The sequence below is a fragment of the Anser brachyrhynchus genome (assembly GCF_964034855.1).
Source record: "Anser brachyrhynchus genome assembly, chromosome: 2".
Classification (NCBI taxonomy): domain Eukaryota; kingdom Metazoa; phylum Chordata; class Aves; order Anseriformes; family Anatidae; genus Anser; species Anser brachyrhynchus.
The window spans coordinates 33,547,862-33,569,346 of NC_137695.1; the positions used below are offsets into that span (position 1 = coordinate 33,547,862).

The 21,485-nt window shown below is 39.8% G+C and overlaps 1 protein-coding gene and 1 long non-coding RNA gene across 8 annotated transcripts in view; one reads left to right on the plus strand and one right to left on the minus strand.

The window, feature by feature from the left end:
- ABCB5 (ATP binding cassette subfamily B member 5) overlaps positions 1-745 on the plus strand; it is a 34,380-nt gene extending 33,635 nt beyond the window's left edge. For all 7 annotated transcript variants that reach the window (XM_080577850.1, XM_080577849.1, XM_080577848.1 and 4 more), the window contains one exon: positions 34-745. In XM_080577850.1, the coding sequence (XP_080433976.1) occupies positions 34-231 (198 nt within the window). In that variant the 3' untranslated portion in view covers positions 232-745. The remainder of the gene's footprint in view (positions 1-33) is intronic.
- LOC308188628 lies at positions 396-17,626 on the minus strand. The gene is made up of 3 exons (XR_013945655.1): positions 14,219-17,626; positions 13,221-13,341; positions 396-7,026 (listed from the first exon to the last, which is right to left on the minus strand). It is a non-coding gene; the product is annotated as an uncharacterized lncRNA (long non-coding RNA).
- Positions 17,627-21,485: the final 3,859 nt, after the last annotated feature.

Sequence of the window (21,485 nt, forward strand, 5' to 3'; positions counted from 1 at the left end):
AGGTGCTAACAGCATTTTCACATCTGTGTGCAGATTGTTCAGAAAGCTCTGGATAATGCCCGGCAAGGTCGAACCTGCATCATAATTGCTCATCGCCTGACGACCATACAGAATGCAGACATCATTGCAGTGATCCAGAATGGCAGGGTGGTGGAGCAGGGCACCCACAGCCAGTTACTGGCAAAGGAAGGACACTACTATGCCCTTGTAAATGCACAAGTCTCTACTTAGTGCTGTTCGGACGTTTTTCACATTGTCCTGGAGGAAAAAAAAAGCTTACAGAGAAGTAATGCTGGCTGTATCTGCCATGATGGAACAAGGACTGGTTGCTCTACCTGTTGTAATCTTTGGCCCATGTACCTGGGGAAATGAGCAGTGCATGCCCAGGAGTGGTAGGTGCATGGGGGCATCCCAAGGTCTGAATCTGCTGGGCATTTGTAGGCATCGCTTGATCAGGAGAGAGCCATATCTGGACTGGTCTCATCCATTCTACTGGTTCTGGTGGGGTACCCAGGTCTTTCTGGCCCTTCAAACCCTGACCCATAAAATTGGCACAGACTCTTGCACATTGGTACAAGAGTGTGACAGCGACTAAGTGTCATGGTTAAGCAGAGGGCTGGTATTTATGCTTGTCCCTGGGTTTTCTTCACCAACCAAATGCAGCCATAAAGTTTTCTTGATTATCTAATAACTGTTGATTCTCACAGATGAGATTCAAAATAAAATCATTCCTATTAAATTGAGAGAGAAGGGAGTGTTTGTGTTTGTTTTTTTTTACCACATTACTGATACAATTTCACACATTTCTTGGGGATTCAATATCTTATTTCAGACAATAATTGTAGCAAAGTAGCAAACCTTCCATATAGAGATAAATTAACATAAAATGTACCATTGTTTTTTTAGTATTTTTAAATCGAGGACTTTAATGATTCTTGGCAGCCATCAGGGCAACTTCAAAAGTCTTCTGGGGAAAAAAAGCTAGGCTGGCTCCTTTGAAGTGGACTCACATCATCAATGTAAATAGCTTTAAAAAATTTTTTTTTTTTTGAATAATTTTAAAGCTTGTTTCAAGTGTTGAAAAACTTAAGTTTACACAAATTTTCTATAATAGATTATTCACCTGCTCTATCCTTCATGATGCTGCACTACCTCCTTCAGCAGCTGTGGAATACCTACTGTGTAGCCCAAGAGTATGACTCGGAAGCTGTTTTTTGGCTAGCTAAACCCAATTACAGCATTTTAATTTTCCAAGGCTTTTGCTTGTGGCTTTGTTTTAGGATTTATGACCTGGAGCAACCTGCAGTTCCTTATCGCTTCCAGATAACTCTTGTCTGCTACAGCTGAGCAGACTTACAGTAACAATCATCTCCTCCACTCATCTCAATTGTTTTCCAGCATTGAGGTCCATGACAGGAAAAGAATACACACAAGAAAACAAGTGCTGGTCTTAGCTTTGCCAAAATAAATAGTCACTCTCCCTTGCACAGTCTTTTTCAGAGACTGTTACAAAGAAGTTATCACTTATTCAGGCACCCCTGTTGTGTGACTTTTTACTCATAGTAGGCAAATACCACAGTGCCTGCTGTCCTCATTACATTCCTAATTATCCAATGGACTATAATTCCCTTTTTCTTTGTTTTATTTCTTCACTGGAGTTAAAATACGTAGTAGAGTTTGATTTTCAATTTTGGGGGGGAAAAATACAAAAATGTTAGTCTAGCGCTCCTTCTGTTGAAGCAAAGAGTGACCTTTTTTTCTTTGGATTGAATGCATCTGTGTTTTTTTCCATTATAACTAATAAATTGCAACGTTGCAAAAACTTATTCATTACACTTTTAGAAAAACAAGTAAAATAGTTTTTGTATATAAAGATAGCAAGTAATAAACTAAGGCTCTGTAACAAAATGAATCATCTAACATCTGTAGTTGGTTAATGGAACATCTTTGTGGAAAATACCACGTATGCATCCATGCAGGTAAGTGAAGAATCCAAAATGTGCTTCCTACTGACCAGCTTGGAATTATTTAGTAACACAGGGGCAAGAGGAGTGAGGAAATGTGCACTATTTGACCTGGAAGGTGCTGAAACAGCTACACCACAGTCAGCCTAGAAAAATAAGTTCTGTGACTACTGGGACTTGTTTCCTCTTATTCACTCTTACAGAGGTCAACATTACCTACCATGGAAAGAAAAGTGATTACCCTTGCATCATTTTTGGCATGTTCCTCACCCCTGTTTATATAGAGCATTCTCATGGTGCAATAGCTGGACAGTCTCAGTACCAGCTCTGTATTTTAGGGATAAACAAATAAAGGTCTCAAAGTGAGATGCTTGGCAGCATGTGTGGAAAGATGGACTTGGATTTTGGCTGGGGCGAGAAGGAGCAGGTGCTGATGTCGTGACAGGAGGAGTGGGTGTGCACTGCTCAGGGCTATGGGAGCCTAGCAGTGCCTAACAGATGTGCCTCAGGGGTATCCTCCGCTCTTATGTAGTTAAAAGAGGGAAATAGAAAACATGACTGACACAAATTGCATTCATTTACTTAACAAGTGAAATGTTATTTAACATAAGAATGCGTTTTACAGATTTATCTCAATTCAAGGATAGTAAAAGCTGCTAATGTCATACCGCCCTTTAAAAGATTCTCTGCTGACCTAAGAAAACCATTAGAAAAAACCAAGTCCTACGCCCCATGAAAGATGGTGGACAAGGAAACTGAGCAAAATCCCAACCATCAGTAAGAACAACAAAAAAGCATGCTACTGAATGCCTGCAAAAATACAGGCTGAGCTGGATGACTTTAGTGACTCCCTTAATCCATGAATAGATTAATTTTTTCAGCCTGTAGGCATCACCAACACACTCAGTGCTCTGATGGTTTATTTCAGACCATTCACGTCACCTTCCTCAGCTGGATATGCCCATACAGCTTGCAGACTGGCTGTGCTCCAATTAAAAGCAGATGTAAATTCAGAGACAAATGCATGTTAAAAGCACCTTTTCAGCACCAGCAGGCTGGTATAGAGATCAAAAGAATTAACCCTGACAGTAAAGAAAAGCCTATGAACTATGATCCTAAGAGCTGAGGATTTGTTGGCCCCAGCACTCTGTCATGTGCTGCCATCTACCCCAGGTGCTAGAGTTACACTTCCTTCTCCAAGAAGAGGTGGGAGTTCTCCAAACACGTCCAAAATGAGGTGAGCTGCTGCTGGGACCATGATTGATGAAGGAAGCGCATCAGCCCATACTTGCCAATGAATGCCAGAGGCCTCGTTCTTGACTAGACAAAAGCATTTAGCTCATGTACTTGCTCTATGCCAGCCCTGGTCTAAGCCTGCTCGTGAATTGATGAAGCACCATGTGCTGAAGAAGAAAATAAAGACTTCAGAGAAGGCAGTCTTAAGGGGTTTTGGAGAAAAAATTTACAGCCTCTTAAATTGACAGTCTAGTTTAATAAGTTAGTTACTAACACAAACTGAAGCCCTAGAGATGGGATAAATAGTTGACAAAAATGTGAACTAGAGGGCATGGAAACTGATTATCCTTATGGCTCAAACAGTTAATTGTCCTCATGTGAGCTTTGGAGCTCACAGTCCCAGTGGGTGTGGATATTTCCCGTTCCTGGATGTACTATTTTGGTTTGAAATACCTGTCAGCGATTGAAGGAAAATGTTTGCAAAATAGTAAATGAATGCAACTTTTACCAGCTCGTGGTTTTTCTTTTTTTCCCCAGATGTCTACTTTCCTCTGTAGCCTGTAAAATTTATATTCACCTAAAACCTACAAGAAGTGCACAGCCTCATAAAGAAGTTATTGATAATGATGATTGTATAGCAAAGATAAATGCTTTCGTGAAAATTGCTATTCTCAATCCCTTCCTTTTAGACTTTTTTTTTTTTTTTTTTGGAAAAGTGGGGAGAAAAGAACAATCGCAGTTTACTTAGGGTCAGCTGAAATACTAGATTAATGTATCTTTAAAAAAAAAAAAACTGGTATTAAATTTATGAGTTTAATTAAAATTAAGGGAGTATGAAAACATTCATTAATCTGCGGCAGGCAATAACTAGCTCGTCCTTTTTTGGCTGTAATCAGCATTGTACCGATCACTTTTTACATGTGAGTTTGTAAGTACGAACGAGGCTAGGGGAGAGCTCGCAGGGCTCTTGTCATGCCAAGTGCTAGGAAAATTCCTGTCCCACTTAGAAGCAGGCCTATTTAGATGGTAATGGTAGGTGATTTCACCTAATTAATAGGGGAAATGTTAAGAAACTATGCAGGATCGTTAAAGTCCGATCACCTGACATTGCTGGAGGGTTTGAAGTGAAACTGCTTTACTGGATTGTGCCTGCTCTAGGAAAACAGCAACACTTGTAGCACTGGTAATAAAAAGTCAGATTTTGATCTACTAGATCCTAACCCATAGATATCAGTAGGACAGCTGATAACCCAGTGCCATTACCTTCAGTGAACTTGTTTCTACATTTAGCACAAGAGTTTGGCTTTCTGTTTGAGGATGTTGTGGTTTAACCCGGCCGGCAGCTAAACACCACACAGCCGTTCGCTCACCCTCCCCCCTCCCTCTCTGGGATGGGGGAGAGAAACGGGAAAGTGAAGCCGGTGAGTTGAGATAAAGACAGTTTATTAAGACAGGAAAATAATAATAACAATAATAATAATAATAATGATGATAATAGTATTACTAATAATAATGTGTACGAAACAAGTGATGCACAATGCAATTGCTCACCACCCGCTGACCGATGCCCAGCCCAGCCCCGAGCAGCCGGCCCCCCACCCCGGCCAGCCACCCCTATATATTGTTTAGCATGACATCAGATGGTATGGAATACCCCTTTGGCCAGTTTGGGTCAGCTGTCCTGGGTCTGTCCCCTCCCAGCTCCTGCTGCACCCCCAGCCTGCTCGCTGGCAGGACAGAGCGAGAAGCCGAAAAGTCCTTGGCCTGGTGTAAACACTGCTCTGCAACAATTAAAACATCAGCATGTTATCAGCGCTCTTCTCATCCTAATCCAAAACATAGCACCCTACCAGCTACTAGGAGGAAAATTAACCCTGTCCTAACTGAAACCAGGACAGAGGATTAAAATACTTTTCTGGACAAGGCCTTCTCTTCCATGAGGGAGCATTTCACAGAAATCAATGCTGGAGCTCCGTCTCAAAGCAGAACTCACCCACTGCCTGCTACCATGGATGCCTTTGACAGATAACTCATCTTTCTATAGAGAAACAACCAAAAGAAGGAAAGTTCATACAGTATTTGGAGCCATGGTTGTACCTTGCTGAAGAAGGAAATCAATTTTTTTTTCCAAGCTTTTATGTACATTACTTGACCTCTTTCCATGCATCCATACTGCTATGTATAGGACAAACTTCTGTTAAAAAATTGTCATGTATATAAGGTCTGAGATACCAAGGCATTTCTAAACTGTTAGGAAGGAATATAATAGCTAGCCAATGAAGCCATCAAGAGCATATATGTAGTTTCTTAATGTAAAATATTCGAGGGACTAATTTGTTAAGCCCTGATCCTTAGGTACTTGCAAAGGACTCCTAGTTTTCCGTGCAAAGGTAGAAGAATCCAGATGCTCTGCTATTCTTTATCAACTTCCAGCTGCCCTATAAGCCTTATCACAGATTGCCCATTGCTTTGACATTTTCCAGAGTTACAGCTCTCCCTGGATGTTCTCTTCCAGCTGCCTGAGCTGCTTTTCCTCCTCAAGCACCTACACGAGCACACAGAGCAGATGCTGTACTATGTGATGCAAGGCAAAAGGACGGATAGAGATGAGAGGGGATGTGCCAAAAGCAATAGAGATGCAAAAGGATTACATTTTAAATTCAAGAAAATTTCTCAGCAGAACTGGTCATTGCTCTCAGTAAGTGAATCATTTACACTGGATTGCTTCCATCTGCCACTGTGCTGTGCTTTGTCAAATATAGACTCCAACCAGCTCTTATCTACCTGAGATCCTAGCAATCATCTTCTCATTTGAGCTTTTATTGCCTACCTGGTTCATCGGCAGTTATGTCCAGAAACTATTTTATGAAGCATGTCTTTCCGTCTGGAAATAATAATTTGCTGTGCCCTTAGGGAGGCTCACACATCCGCTGTAGTTATCCCTAGCCCGTCCAACGACATCAGTATCTCATGCTCCAAAGAAAACTCACTAAGCCTTCCTGTAATTCTCATGAAGATGCCAATCTTTATTTTACCGAATGCTTTCACAGAAAGAGATCTTAAAATCACGTTAACTCAAAAATAAAGTTTTTATGGATGTTTGAATTGATCATTATATATTTGTTCTGCTGTTTCCATAGGAGTAACACCATCATTTCTTTTTAATCGATTTGAATGTCATCCATGACATCATCCTTTTTTCCATGTCATCCTTTTCATACATATTCCAAAAGCAAAAACACCTACTGCTAATCACCACTAGAATAGTTTCCTTTGTTGCAGTCTTTCAGATCCTAAAAAAAGTGATCTGAAAGTGGTTATTTTTGTGCAAATAATTGTTCAGATTCACCCAGACTTCTCAGTATTTGATCCAGCTCAGGCAGCGCTCCTGGAAAAGCACATGGTATTCTACAAACAAGGGGGAAAAGGCACTGTAATGGGACACTTACCACTTCAGACAGGTAGGGATGAAGCAATACATTAGATGACTTTTAAAGCGCCTCATCTCTCCCCAGGTGTCTTGCTTAGAATACTGTGAGCCACATCAAAGAAGTGTTTGCTTCTTTACCATAAATGTAAATGGAGACTCTCAGTTTTCATTCAGGTTATACATTTACATGAGGTGAAGGGAATGCCACCCTGGATGTTTGATCTTTCTTTAAAAGGTTGTTGCATTAGCTTATCAGTCCTGCAAATAACATTTGGAGGCCCTGATCACGAAGGCAGCTCTTGCAGACAAGGAAAGCTTTGAGGAAGAGGAAAGGCCTCTGCAGCACAGGAGAGTGAAGTTTATCCATCTGGATATCAGCAGTGCATGAAGGTTGAACTGAAAGACAAATGTTCAGAAAACAGGAGTTATTTATCCAGAATATGTAAAATGGGAGATAAATTCACACATTGCAGAAACATCCAGAAAGGCTTGAAATAATGAATGAATTAGCAGAATTAGGATTTCTCTCCCCAGATAGCAGGAGGAGAATTTTAAACAAGGAGTTAACATTTTCAGCGATCAAAATATGATCTCTCTGCCAATCCTTTGCCTATTTTTTATGAAACCACATTAAAAATAGTAAGTAGAGTTCTCATTCTCACATCTGCTATTCATATGAACATACACCTGGCAATTTAGTGTATGTGTTGCTTCAGAGGAAACTCAACAAAAGAGCTATCACTTTATACAACACTAATGGTCTCAGTTATAAACCCAGTACATGTGTTTTATTTACCGTAAATGAAGTGTATATAAGCAACACAGAATATGAAAATGAAATTTTAATGGGTCACCTTTATGATGCTAGAGCAATATGAAGAGGCATCTGCAACATGATTTACTTTTTAATGCTCAGTAAAGTAGTTTTAGTTGGAATAAACGGGGCTCCCAATAAATACTCACATGATTGTTTTCTTCAATTTCTTATTTCACACATACTTTGAGACCTGGAACAACTTTTTCCATGAATATATGCCAATCCTTCTGGGAGTTATGTTTCCCAGAGTTATGCTTGCTTTCCTTTTTTTTTTTTTTCTCCTGTTAGATCTTAGTACCTTGACATAATTATTTTACAATCCTACATTTAGTTGCAATGTGTTAATGTGCATTGATCCTGACAAATTTGCCTGTATCCATCATAGTTTAATAATATTTGCATTGATCATTTCTCATTGTTTCTTGAAAATAAATGGAATTATGGGTGGGCTTTTTCCGAGAGAAAACGTCTGATTTACCTCCTGTACAGAATAAAGTATACATATTACACTATATGAGCATACTTAAATGGATATATGGTTTAATATTTATAAAATATTTGTATATATTTAAATGCATTAGAGATTGCTTCATGGCAAGAAGTTTGGAATGAATCCGAATTGTGGTCAAATGAATCATGGGAAAATCCAATTTGCTTTCAGCATTTTGGTTCAATCTTGCAGAGTCAAAAGCAGCTTTTTTTTTTTTTTTTGACAGTCATCAAGCTTCGATGATGCAATTTCTCTGTTCAGCTTAGTCAGACACATAAGCCACCACTCCTGACTCACATACTGCTCTTGCCCACATGATGTTAGTTACACATGCAGATTTATTCCACTTTTCAGTAGATAAACCTCAGTTAGCTTTTATGTCTAGGCCTTTTAGCCATACCTCCTGGGAAAGCAATTAAACTCTGTGCACTTGAAAAGCCCAGACTGCTCACTTTATGAAAGCAGTAACAAATCTGTCAGGACCCCAGAAGCTGTCCTCTGGCTTTCATGAGGGATGGTATTATGAAAAGCTACAGAACCCACACCAACTTCTCTGACAGAACTTTTTAGAACAAAATTAAACTTCTCATCTCTCCGCTTTGCCAGAGGCTTGCTTTCTTCCAGAGAGTATAACTTTCCTGTGAAGTTTTCATATTTACATTCTGCCTCCAGCTATCCCACAACCGCACGTCGTTCTCAGAAAAACACTGCCAGCAGTGATCACCGCTGCTCTGAAACAGCACCTTTGGGGAACCCCAATAAGCACAGAAGAAGCCTACAAGTGCCACTACATGCCATGGGCCCAACACCCCCAGACTGAGCATCCTTAAGAAGTATCTCTGGGCAACAGAAGCATGGTTCATACTGCCCTAGTCATAATTGCCTAGTTATTGCCAAGAATCGTTAAAGAGCTGTACTATGTGGGTGACATTTAAAACACATTTTGTTCAAGTTCAGCATTTGCCATAACTTCTTCAGCTTGTTTTCATCTTCCTGGGGAGTATAGTACATCTAAAAAATGTATTTTATCCTCTTTTCCTGTTAAACGCACTCAATCATAATGCCACCAGGACTGGCACATTCATATAAGCATTCACATGTGTTTATATTAAACTTGTACTAACACAAGTCATATTTAATCTCCCCCCCCCCCCTTTTTTTTTAATAATTAAAAAAGTACAAGCAAAAGAAATCAGGCCTTGATAAATATTTTTTAATGTTACGTATACTGGGTTGTGTTATTTGATTAGGTAATTTGTAAATAATTTTTAAAAGCTACATAACATATCTTTTTTCTAAATAGTAGTTCTTTTTTTCTTTTCTTTTCTTTTTTTTTTCCCTCTCCAAAATCTACTGGAATTTCCTTTACCTCCCCTCATTTCTTCTTAGATTGCCCCACATATTAGTCAATGTCTCAGCTGCAACCACTGCCATGGAAAAGGAACTTAGGCTACCCTGGTATTTCAGTCTTTCACTAAGACTAGCAAGGGCCCACTTAGTGAGACTGTATTACTCGGAATAAGGCTCCCCTTCAAACAGCGGTATGCCAAGAAGTTGAACACAAGCTTGCTGCATTTCATTTACCAGAAGGAAAAATAAAAATGGCCATATTGACTAGATGTCTGGAAACTTTCAGTATTGAGGCAGATGCTCCATGTAACCCCTGTTCGATGACATGTCAAAGTCAGAAGAGGCTTTACTGTAATTGTTACCATATTTATTGTTTAGACAATTGTCTCTAAAACATGCCAGCTATTTTCTGAAGCACCAGGGAGAATCCTGTGCCCAAATGAGATCAATCCAGAAAAAAAAAAAAGGGGGGGGGGCGGGGTGGTGGAACTAAACACTTTAAGTTCATACTTAGATGGATATGTATAAGCAGAAACATCTCCAAGTCTTTTTTCAGGTCTCTGCACTATATTAACCTTCCAAAAAAAAAAAACAAAAAACTTGGCAACCAGTAAAGGCTGAATTAAATGACAGTCAGATGTATGTGCTTTCTGGAAATATTTCAGGAGGCTCAAGGGGTAAATGATGTGCCGCAAGGACATTAGCCATGCAGCTCTCATGTGGCCTTCTCTCTTTCAGCTCATCACATTCACTTGTCCTATCTTGCTTCAGATTAAATGGCAAACCCGTCAGCAGAGGGTGAGGTATTTCCCCAAAGTCGTTTATAACATGACTAGCATGGTTCAGCTTCAATCCTCGCTGAATACTTTCAGCACATGGAACACAATAATAAAATATCTCAAACAAAGAGTCTTACAAACAAAAAGAGTAAGCAAACTCCAGAAGTGATGAGTAATGATGCTTCAGGAAACTAACAAAAAAAGAGGATTTCTGTTGGGTATTGTTGCTCTCTGGGTGATTAGTAGGAGAGATTTCAAAAGGTCATTTTTTTAAGAAGCCTCATTATGCTCAGATCACAAGACAGGGGATTTCCTCCATCCAACAGCTGAGAAAAGCAATCTGTTCACCCAGTCACAGGTTTTAAAGCATAAGGGTCTTACCTGACACTGCTAAGTCTGTCGTGGCAAGTTGTGCCCTAGCAAATTATAATTGCAATATCATTGCAAAGATGTTCTCCCCCAGATTGTTTTGGGGGCAACAAGAGTGAAAATGCATCTGCTAAAAAAAAAAAAAATTATTTTGGCTAAGCCAACAACTTCAAACAGCTTGTTGAAGCAAAAATTGAAAGTATAATGAGCTGAAAGCAGATATGCTGTTTATAAAATTCTTCATTAGAAATAATTTCTTAAAGTGAAAATTATTTGGTTTAGAAGCATTGAGATGAAGAGCTTCAACCTTCTCAGCAATTTCATGGCCAAAGCTATTTTTCATATTTAGAAGCAAGCAGTTTTAACCTCCACTGGCCTTTTTACTAAATAAACTGTATATCCAAAGCCAATCACCAAGTCCTAGTGCTAATGGGCTGGAGATGCAACCCCAGTGGTTGACTCCTGCTGGGGAAGGGAGGCTGAGGAGCAGCAGATTAATAAACCAGCAGCAAGAAGAGCATGCGCACCTTGCAGAGCTCTTCTCATCCAGCTGGGACACGGACACCCCGCATACATTCATGGGTTGCTGCCCAGAAAGGAAGGTGGAAAATGGATGGAGCCTGTGGTGAGATGTGTAGAAGAGGAAAGGGAGGACAATGACAGGAAGCCACACCTGCTGCCCATCCCTGCTGTGCCTCTCCAAGCGCTCATAGCACAAACACTCATTTCAGCATGACAAGGATGGATGCTCTACACTTGCCCACCATCTGCACCTCACCAGTGGAGATGTCCCAGGTGGGACACCCCTGCCACCCCTCTTCTCTGATGGGAGGCAAATGGGGCCTGGAGCTGCTGGTAGAACCCTGTGTGGGCCTAGTAGGCAAGCTTTGACCCTCTGAGGTACTTGCTTATGGTAGGAATTGGGGCTGGAGGAGAAGGGGGAGATGTCACCCGTGTTTTCAGTCAAGTTTATTTTGATTGCATGATCTTAACACTTTTCCTAATTGGAAAAAATGACTTGCTAGTATTAAATAAAAAAACACTCTTCCTCCTTCCTTAGTATAAATTCACACAACTCAGTGACATTTAATGCTTCAACAGATAATTGAAAATATTTTTAAGTTGCCATAAATCAAGAAGCTTGTAGAAAAAAATGTTCTCAAGCAATGTTTTAATGAGAAATTCTCTGTATTCCCAATCCAGGAAACGTCTGAAATTCCTGAGGAAGAGAAGTATTAGCAGGGCAACGTGATGATGCTCAGTTTGTACCTCCAGCTCTGGACTCTGGGATGACAAAGGTTTTGAGGCAGTTTAACGACAGGACAAGGGGGAATGGTTTTACACTAAAAGACGGGAGATTTAGATTAGGAGGAAATTCTTCACTCAGAGGGTGGTGAGGCACAGTGACAGGTTCCCAGAGAGGTTGTGGATGTCCCATCCCTGCAAGTGTTCAAGGACAGATTGGATGGGGCCTTGGCCACCTTGATCTAGTGAGTGGCATCCCTGTCTATGAGGGGAGGGTTGGAACTAGATGATCTTCAAAGTCCCTTCCAACCCAAGCCATTCTGTGATTCTGTCGTTAAGGCTGAGACACTTTGGTTCTTGATGTAAGTTTAATAGTTCACACATACAAGAAGTAAATTCTGGTAATTGACCAGGGTGGGTTTTTTTTTTTATTATTTTTATTATTTAATTAGGACAAAGTAATGGGGTAATGGAAAAATAGCTTTGACTTAAATCTTTCTCTTTTGTTTTTTGATATACACCTTGCAAGCTGTATATGGTACAATATGATCAGGGAAAGAGATAGATTTAAAAAAGGAATTAGAGGAGGTCAAAACCTTCTCACCAGTGGGACCCTTCTGTGTAAATGACAAGGCAAATCCCTGAGGTTAGAGCCTCATCTGTGGGGATTTTCCACTTCATCACACTCAGGCAGCATGGAGGCCATTGCACATCAGCATATGCTAACACCCACAGAGAAGTGAGCTGTCTGATAAGGGATTGCTTTGGTCTGCCTCAGACTCCCATGAAGGTACCCAAAGCACAGAGCAACATTTGTGTTAAGCCAGGAAGGGAAGGAGTTAGGCCAAGAGAAGCTGGCAGCCATGGCTTTTTAATGAGCCATGTGCTGACAGGCCTGCTTGTGAGCTGTTACAGATGTGCGCCGCACGGCCTAATGAGATGCAGGAAATTCGGGAGGCCAAAAAGCCTCTTCAGACTTTCCGGTTATGCCGGTAGGATCAAAACTGCTTGTGCTCTACCTGGCATCGCTGAGAGAGGGGCATGCTTGCTGTCCTTAACAAAAACATTGCCATTTGGGGTAAAGGCACTGATGCACGTGGATTGCCATACAGGGAAGAAAAGCAGGGGTGAGTCATTAGCCAGGAACGAGAGCACAAGCAAGACGGGATCCTGAAGTGGCACGTTAATTATAGCAACGTTTTCTGTGATTCCCCTGCTACTAATCCAGATGTGCAGGAGCATGAGAGGGGGCCATGGCGTGAAATGAGACCAGGGTGAATAAGCCGGAGAGGAAGGGAAAGCAAGCCCCTGGTGAGAGAACAAACCCCCCTGGAAAATGCCTCCTGGCAGCATCACGGGCCGAGGAGCGGGGCGAGGACGAGGCACACTTCCCTGATGCTGCAGCAGAGAAGGCTTCTGGTAACTTTCCCAGAGTGTGAGTCAGCCACAGGGGCTGCCAAAACGCCGTGCCAAGCCCTGCTCTCAGATGCATGTGCCCACAGCAGCACGGCATGTGAGGAGATATTATGTCAGGACTAACCAGGGTGTCGGAACGGCCAGGCACTGCTGGGTGCTGCTCTGTGGCTCCTCCACTTCACCTCTCTTATCTCTGGGGAGCCTAATTATCACTGGATTTCAGATGGCATTGCTAATTGCCAGGCCTGCAAATTCAAACAGATCCATGGTAAAGATCTGGTTTTATCATTAAGTGACAAATGCAACTTATTTTTAACAAGCTAACTGATGAAGCACTAGACAACAGAAGCCCCAGTTCACTTACTCCTTATCATACGGGAAGACATATACATTAAAAAGCATAGACAAGAGTCTATAAAACAAAACAGGAGACATTTACAGTTCTTTCCTAGCACAGCTACATCTGACAGCATTTGCCAGAAATGTGAAGCTACAGCAACAGTGACATCTATCGGCACACAGACCTTGCTTGTCATTGCTTGTTTATTTTACCACAACTTTTTTTTATCTGCATTAGCAATGCCATGAGTGCATGTAGCATGCTGCTGTGATTACAGGTAAAGACTTCCTTGGATAACTTGCCCTTAAAAAGCATGGAAATTTACTCTCGACTATGAACAGACTATTCTCTTTGCGCAGTAAAAGCTGCAGTTCATGCTTCTGCAATACACGCTCAGAGTGGACCCATTTTTCCCCTCCAAGATACATCCACTTGTGAAAATATGCACTTGTAGCACAAACATTTGTGATGTTAGCTTGTAAGGAGAAGAGAATTCACCACAAAAAATTCTTCTTTCTTGGGAAGCCAGTGGTTCTCCAGGCAAAGACCAGTAGAACCAAGACTGCTAGTAAAGTAAGACTGTTTCTCCCTTAGGGATGTACAGACCTTGAGGCTATGTGTTAAGTGTAGCCCTGGGAAATTATTGTCATTTTCAAGGGAAATTACACTGTCAGAAAGCCTAATTTGTCACACGGAGCTAGGAAGAGAGAAGGTAAATGTGGAGGGAATGCAAAAAGTCAAAACATCATAAGCAAACACACAACTACCAGAACAATACTTACCACATGAAGACCTTCTCTCCATCTACTCAGAGGGTTGATTATAAGGGCAGGTGCCTCCCTTCCAGCTCTTGTCCCATCTTGCAGGGCAGTGGCTGTGGCCAGCATGCTACTCCACAGGTCTAAGCAGAACACCCAACCTCACACAGAGCCCCAGCTGCTAGGGGACCTGAACCACCTTCATCACTTCCCTTTCATCTACACCTCCTCACCTTGCACCTGCAGTCTCTTGCCTTGGGTTAAGGTCACCACATGCCCTTCATAAACACTGGTACATTTTGCAGGGCAGATTCCTACCCCGAATGCAGTTGTATAATATTGCTATTTTTTAACAGAAATACCTCCAAAATAATGTCAGTTGTAAAATGCAGAACAAACATTTATCAGGTTTGCTTTTAGTTTTCTGTTTAAACTCTTTTTCACCCCACAGGATGACAGCAGTGTTGTGTAAGCCTCCCCCATCTGCTTTCCACGTCAAAAGATTTAGCAAGATCAGCTTTTTAATACAGGCCACAGGCATTAAGCTTTCTTGTTTTTTTGTTGTTGTTTGTTTTGTTTTTACTGATTAGCAAGCTAATGCATAATATCACATGGATGTCCCGTGTATGAAAAAAATCCTGTCATCTTCAGGTCTCTTTTGCAGAAAGACTTCCAAAATAGATGCTCCAGTAGTCAAAGGAATGACACTTTCTCAATCTTTTGTTAGCAGAAAATAGAAGGAAAACAAACAAGCAAACTAAAGTGCCACGTGCTCCAGATTCCCTAGCCCATGAGGGTGTTGCAGTTATGAGAGTCTTAAGTTAGGCCACTTCATGGTGATTTTAGATCACTTGACTTGCCAGACCATCTCTTTCAGTTTAACACAATTTGCACCATAAAAGTAACTTTCCTGAAGAAGATAATGAATTTTCATTAAAACCCCTAAAATTTCATAATCGACTCCTCTGCTGCATCCCTTTTTCAATAATCCTATTCTTTGGGAGGGTAAGTGAAATGCTCTCAAGGAAATAGTTCACACCTGTGGTTTCAGACAGAGCAAAGATCTGCAGGTTGTCCTATAGTGCCCAGGTGAATCATCCAGTGAGTTGGAGGCACCTTTAGGAAGGGTCTTAGGGGAGGTTTCCTGCAAGTGATCAAGACAAATGTGAATTTATCATCTCTTGGCTTCTTTGTGGAAGAGCAGCAATGCTGGCACACAGCAGGCTGAGCAGATGAGCTGCCACAAAGGCATTTTGCATGTACATGTGCAAATGATGAGTTTGCCAGTGAGTGAATTGAGGTTGCTGTGATTGTTCTTCTAGTCAGAGCCCTAGTAACATAGGTCAAAGTAAACGCAGACAAATGCTATCTAGCTCCTTCTAATGTGGCCATTAGAGACTTTACCCATTTCTTGTTACCTGGCTGTGAACAATAAACAGGTGATTTTACTCCCTCTTTTATTTGCCTTTACATGGCTGTCTCACCTTTTCTGATTTGGGGTGGCACATTTTAAGTGTTTTGAGACTTGCTTCTAACTAAAGCTGCTTGACTGTTGTGTGGCCAAAATAATGATTCTAGCTGAGTATTTGGTTCAATAACTATTATTAACTCTCAGTGATCTTTTCCTGTTTCCATAATTGTACCTGATACTGTGCATCTCAATTCAAGAGGATAAACTGGGTCCCTGGAATACAGTGTGCTCGAGTATTTCAGGGGCACTGTAAAGTCAAGTTAAATCTCCAGTTTTGTTAAACCTAGAGGGTTTTTTTAAGCAGTCTTTCAGTGAAAAGATTCCTGATTATTTCAGCTGCAAGCAATTTACCTAGCACCATGTGGCTCTAAAAAGATGTAGGGTAAAGCTTAAAGGACCAGTTATTTTAACCAGAAGACATTGGTTTGCTGCTTTCCTTGTACATCAGAGACGTATGCAAGAAAAAAAAAAAAAAAAAAAAAAAAGAGAGAGAGAGAGAGAGAGAAGAGGTCATATAAACGTGATTTAAAATGGATTTTCACTTCTACTATGTTAGCCATTCTTTGTAAAAAGTGGTGTCTAGCCAGGTTTTATTGTATTAATGCTTTTTAACCTTATAGCATCTAAACCAGCCATGTGTAAATAAACCTAAGCTAAATAAGATCACCCAATATTATGAAATCTTGTGTAACAAAAGCAGAGAAGGAAGAGACTGTGAGGAGACTGGATTTCCGTTGTGGTCGCAGTCATTGTTGTTGCCTAGGGAGAAGTGGTAGCTGGTGCATTCACTGCTAATGACTAAGAAAATAGAGCTCAAACAGAGACAAATGCTGCCTCTAGAAGAAGAAAGTAGCTTTTCTACATAGCAATGCAAGAAAATCCCCAGTGAGCAGTCAGGTCTCCTCCAGAGAGATGGTGTTTGATTAAAAACATAAGTAAATCACTCAACCATGATTTGTTTTCACATGCAGGAGACAACTTCAGCCAATTAGTGACTGCTGCTGTTTAAATTGCTTGTCAGTAAACCTGTGGCATCACAGCTATCCTGGGTGAACAGTTTTATGCATGCACTACATGATAATGCTTCCTGGCTTACAGGGTTGTCCAGCTATCATCCTACTGGGTGTCATTCCCACTGTGTCCCCGAAGCCAGGACTGAAGATAAGGGAAAGTAAATTCACAAATGTTTTCACAAAGCTTCATTCCCTTTTTCCTTTTTTCTTTTTAAAATTAAAATTTCCCTTTTATTTGAATGTTTTCCACAGCTGATTGTATTGGTTGTATTTGTGAATCCAGACATGCAGGTTTAAAAGCTATATTAAAGCTGGAAGTACTCGATATTGATTATAATCCACGTCACTGTCTTAAGAGCAAAAAAGATACATAGAGCTTAGCTGGTCAACCACCTGAAGCAAAAGAAAGAAGCACAAGTCAGAAGGGTACATTGCAAATGACCTATGCTTTTGTATAAAGTGTCAGTCAAATTGCAATGCATCATTCATCAGTTCTGCAGATAATCTTGGCATTTTAAAGTCTCTGCAACTGTTTGGTTGCAGAGAAAATTTGCTGTGGTCCAGAAAAAGTGTTTAATGTCTCCTCCCAGGCTTCTTTCTTACGCCTGTGTCCTTTCATAATAAAGTTGGCCAGCACAGCATTGCAGGGAAAGCCATTAACCAAAGCCGCCAGTCACCAGCCTGCAGATTAGGGGGACCAGCCAGCAAAGAATTGTTAAAGCAATTTAAGCATGGAATCAAACGCATTTTTAGTAGCTTTTCTACTTTTCTCTAAATTCTGGCTGGTGTCTTTTCCTGGAGTATCAAAATCCACTGGAGCTTGGACTTGGGAAGGAGCACTATCTGTGGTTTTGTCCCTAAAACGAAGTCTCCTGATAGCTACTGATACTTGAGATGAATTTGGAGAGCTGGTATTGATGCCAGTGGCTTGAAGATGGGCAACATTATCACACAGAGAGACAGACATGCACATTTTTTTCCTGAATTGCTTAACATTTTCCAGTATGTTCTGCAAAGAAAATGCTTTCATAAGACTGAAAGGCAAGGTCCCCCTCTATTAACGTTCATCCATGTGTTTTGCTGAAGTCAAATCAAATTGAAGAGGAAATGTTCTAAATAAAAAGCCTATTCCAAAATGCAGCATGTCTTTCCATTATCCAAGGACAGCAACTTTCATAATTCTGCAGAGAAAAGGCTTGTCATTTAAAAACAAATTATTTTATTGTTTCAGAAAAGAAACATCTTCCTACTCCAAGCTACATACTGTCTTCGAGCACATTTTTCTCATCATCTAAAAGTTTCTGTTCAAGTATGAAGCTTATTTTTGTGGTCCATAGCTGAAAGTTTTGCATTTACTTTTGGCAGTAGTATTTATTTCCATCAGAATTTTGTTGTAAATTCACTAAGCCATAGAAATTCTCAGAAAAAAATAAATAGTGTGAATCCAGAAAAGCTGGAAAACTCTTCTCTGTAAAACTGAGAAGCTATCCCACTGAACTTATGTTTTGGCAAGCTATTGATTGTGTGCTGGGGGCCAAAAATCTCACCAACAAACACAAATCAGATGCTAGTAAGAAAATCCTTTAAACATATCACTTGGAGAGTTACCAGAATTTTGAAATACTGTATGAGTCAAGAGCATTACTCTTGGGGAAAAGGAAGGTCAGGGTGGAATTTGTTTAGAAAATTAAAAAATTGTTATTATTTTAATGGGAAAATATAAAAAGAGATTAATATTCATAAGCTTAAGTATGTCTATAAGCACGCAGTTACTCAACACGGAAAAATTGATAACAGCTCTTTTTCTTTTAAAGAAAAAAAAAGTTATACTGTAAAAGCAAGGACAATGCATGCAGCAAACACCATATACTGACTCAGATTTCTATACTCACCCTTTCTGCAGAAATATATACATACCCAGCAGAATGTAAATATGAATCTTATAATATATGCACACTGTATAAGTATTTATTATGTGCAATGATACATCAAATGCATGTAGCATTATATGTGATGTGATTATATAATATATAAATTTATTATAACTATATAGTAGTATTTATTTTATTACAAATATTTAAAAGTAAGTAGGCCCACCAATTTATTTTAATCATGTAAATAAATTAATAAAACTTTTTGCTGCATATGGCAGACCTCTCTAAGGCAATGTTAGTCCCTATGAAATTGGTAATCAGTTTTGAGTTGAGTATAGTTAGCATGTTTGGGGGAAAAAAAAGAGGTTTTTTTTTTTCTCTCTGTTTTCTCATTCCTCATTTATACTTTGAACTGTCAGCTACTCCCTCAGCAAAAGATAAAGATTCAGTTGCAAAACAAATCAATGTAAAACTTCCTTGCTTCAGATGACTGTTCTCTTTCACTGTTGTGAATGCGTCAGAGATTGCATGTTGCAGAGCCATTCCCACTTTTATTTGCTGCTTGGACATCTATAACCTTCCTCTGTGAGTACAGAGAGCAGCACTTTGCACAAAGCCAGCTTGCATCATTGCTAGTTGAAATAAGAGGAGACAACAACTGTCTTAGATGGAAGAGCCTAAAGAAAGTATTGCAAAAGATATTAACTTTAGAGAAGTATTTATAAAAATTATACCTTCTACCAAATCCACTGAGTGTAAGTACAAAGGTAGGTGAAGAGAAAGACATCTCTCAAACAGGAGCATTTTTCATAAAAGCATGTTTTGAACCTTAGCTCAATCTTTGCAAGCCAGGTTGTGTGCTCTACACCTCATGTCTGTTTTATCACTTACAATGATGTAATTTATATGTATAATTTATATGTATTAAGCCCCAGAAGAGCTTAATACAATGTGAAGGCAACAATGAAATAATCATTTCTGGTCTGAGCTTCTGCTTTATATGCAATAACAGTGGAATGAATCACCAGTCTTAAACAAGAACTTCGTATGCTAGAATATACTATCTAGATCTAAAGGAGTTGCAGATTTAATGCTGACATGTCTTGTAAATGGAACATGCTGGTGGAGGTGACCCTGTTGCCTTGAATTATACCAGTTAATATTTTCCTTTTCTGAATTTGCAGGTCAAATTCATCCCTTGGGTTACAGGGAAAATTTGCACTAGAAACTTTAAACAAGTCCTCAATTCTGTATTGAAAGGTACTCATTATTTAACCTGGCAATTTAAATTCAATTCTTGCTGATGTGGGAAGAGTTCATTAAATTAAATTACTGATGATCAAATTGAATGCAAATTACACTTCTCCCTTATTCCTCTTATACATACCATTGATTCAGTAAAATAAATTTAAGATCGCATAAACTGTTCACACGAGTACAAAAGGTGATGGAATCATTTCTGTTATCTAATCTGTTTCTTCACATCCAAAAATATTCTTAAAATTGATTTTCTGCCAAGTAAAGCATACAACATGCCTCTGATGCAGCCAGAACATCTCAGACTGACTGCCCCTGGGCAGAACTGTACACACCATTTCCTTTCTGGAACACAGATTATCCGAGCAGAACCTTCGAGCTCTGTGACCATAGACATTTCCATCTCCATGCTGTCTGCCCCCTTTGTCATTCTGTCTCACCTCCATACATGACATCACCAGCTTTCTGAAAAACTGAGACAAGGTACTGACTGAGTAGCTTAGGTCATACCTAGATTACGCAGTTATGACGGAAGCAATTACACGGTATGGTCTTGTTGCCTCTTTCATTTTCTATCTAAGTATCTTAAGAACTAATTCATATTAGTCTTTTTTTTTTTTTTCCCGCACTTGACTTTTTTTTTTTCCTGCTTGACATCAAAAAAAATCTTATTTCATCTTTATGCTTTCTGACATCTAAAATATAAATGATAAATATATTTTCCCCTTCTGGCAGATTCTTTGTTCACTTGTAGTATCCTTTATTAAAGAATATATGTTCTGAGTCTGTTCAGTTCCTGGTAACTTTCTTCTGAATAGAAAAACCTTTCAAGTGTCCTCTGTATTCAGTATCTGAGCTCTTCAACCCAACTGACTTCCCTGGATATTCAATCCAGTGGAATAAAATTCACACTAAAGTTTTGCAGTTAACATACTTATGATCCTGATGAGTAGTGAAGTCAATGGGAGAATAGATAGTCATGGATGTTAAAGGTTCCATTTGTCTTTCAATTAAAATTAAAATAAATAAATAAATAATCCCCATCTATTGCTAATTACATGTTGTCAATCTACTTTTTCAAGACTAAAATGTTTGCTTTGTTATGGTTCTGCTGTATTCAAAGACAGTGAAATCCATGGGTTAATTATGCTCATGCATTTTAATAACATCTTCAGTTTTTAATCACTTAGAGATTTCATTGCATTACATGCCCATTTCCCTGTGGTTTTTTTGTTGTTTGTTTGTTTGTTTGTTTTTAACCCTGTATTCATTGTTATTTTTTATATTGGAACCCTTTCACTCTCCCATACCTCTTTATATTCTCATTGGCAGCTGGGAAGCTCTTGGTGAAAGCTATGGTTGCTACTAAAATTCATCCAGGTGTATCAACTGGTGTAGAATAAGGAGACCTGAACTCCTAGCATGGTTTAGATAAATGTAATCATTAAGACAATGCAGCATAGTGGTGGTGTGTTCTTGTTTGTTTCTAGAGTCAAAGCAGAGGCAAGAACTTGCAGATCTGAAGGTGTGAGAGGTCTAAAGAGTCTGGCTTCAGAGAAGCCTTCAACCTTCAGACTTACAGTGTGACAGGATAACTTCAGCAGTGATTGAGGAACCCTTGACAACTGTCAGCAGCAAAGGCTCAGGGCCAAAGGTACAATTCTTTGAGTGCTCTC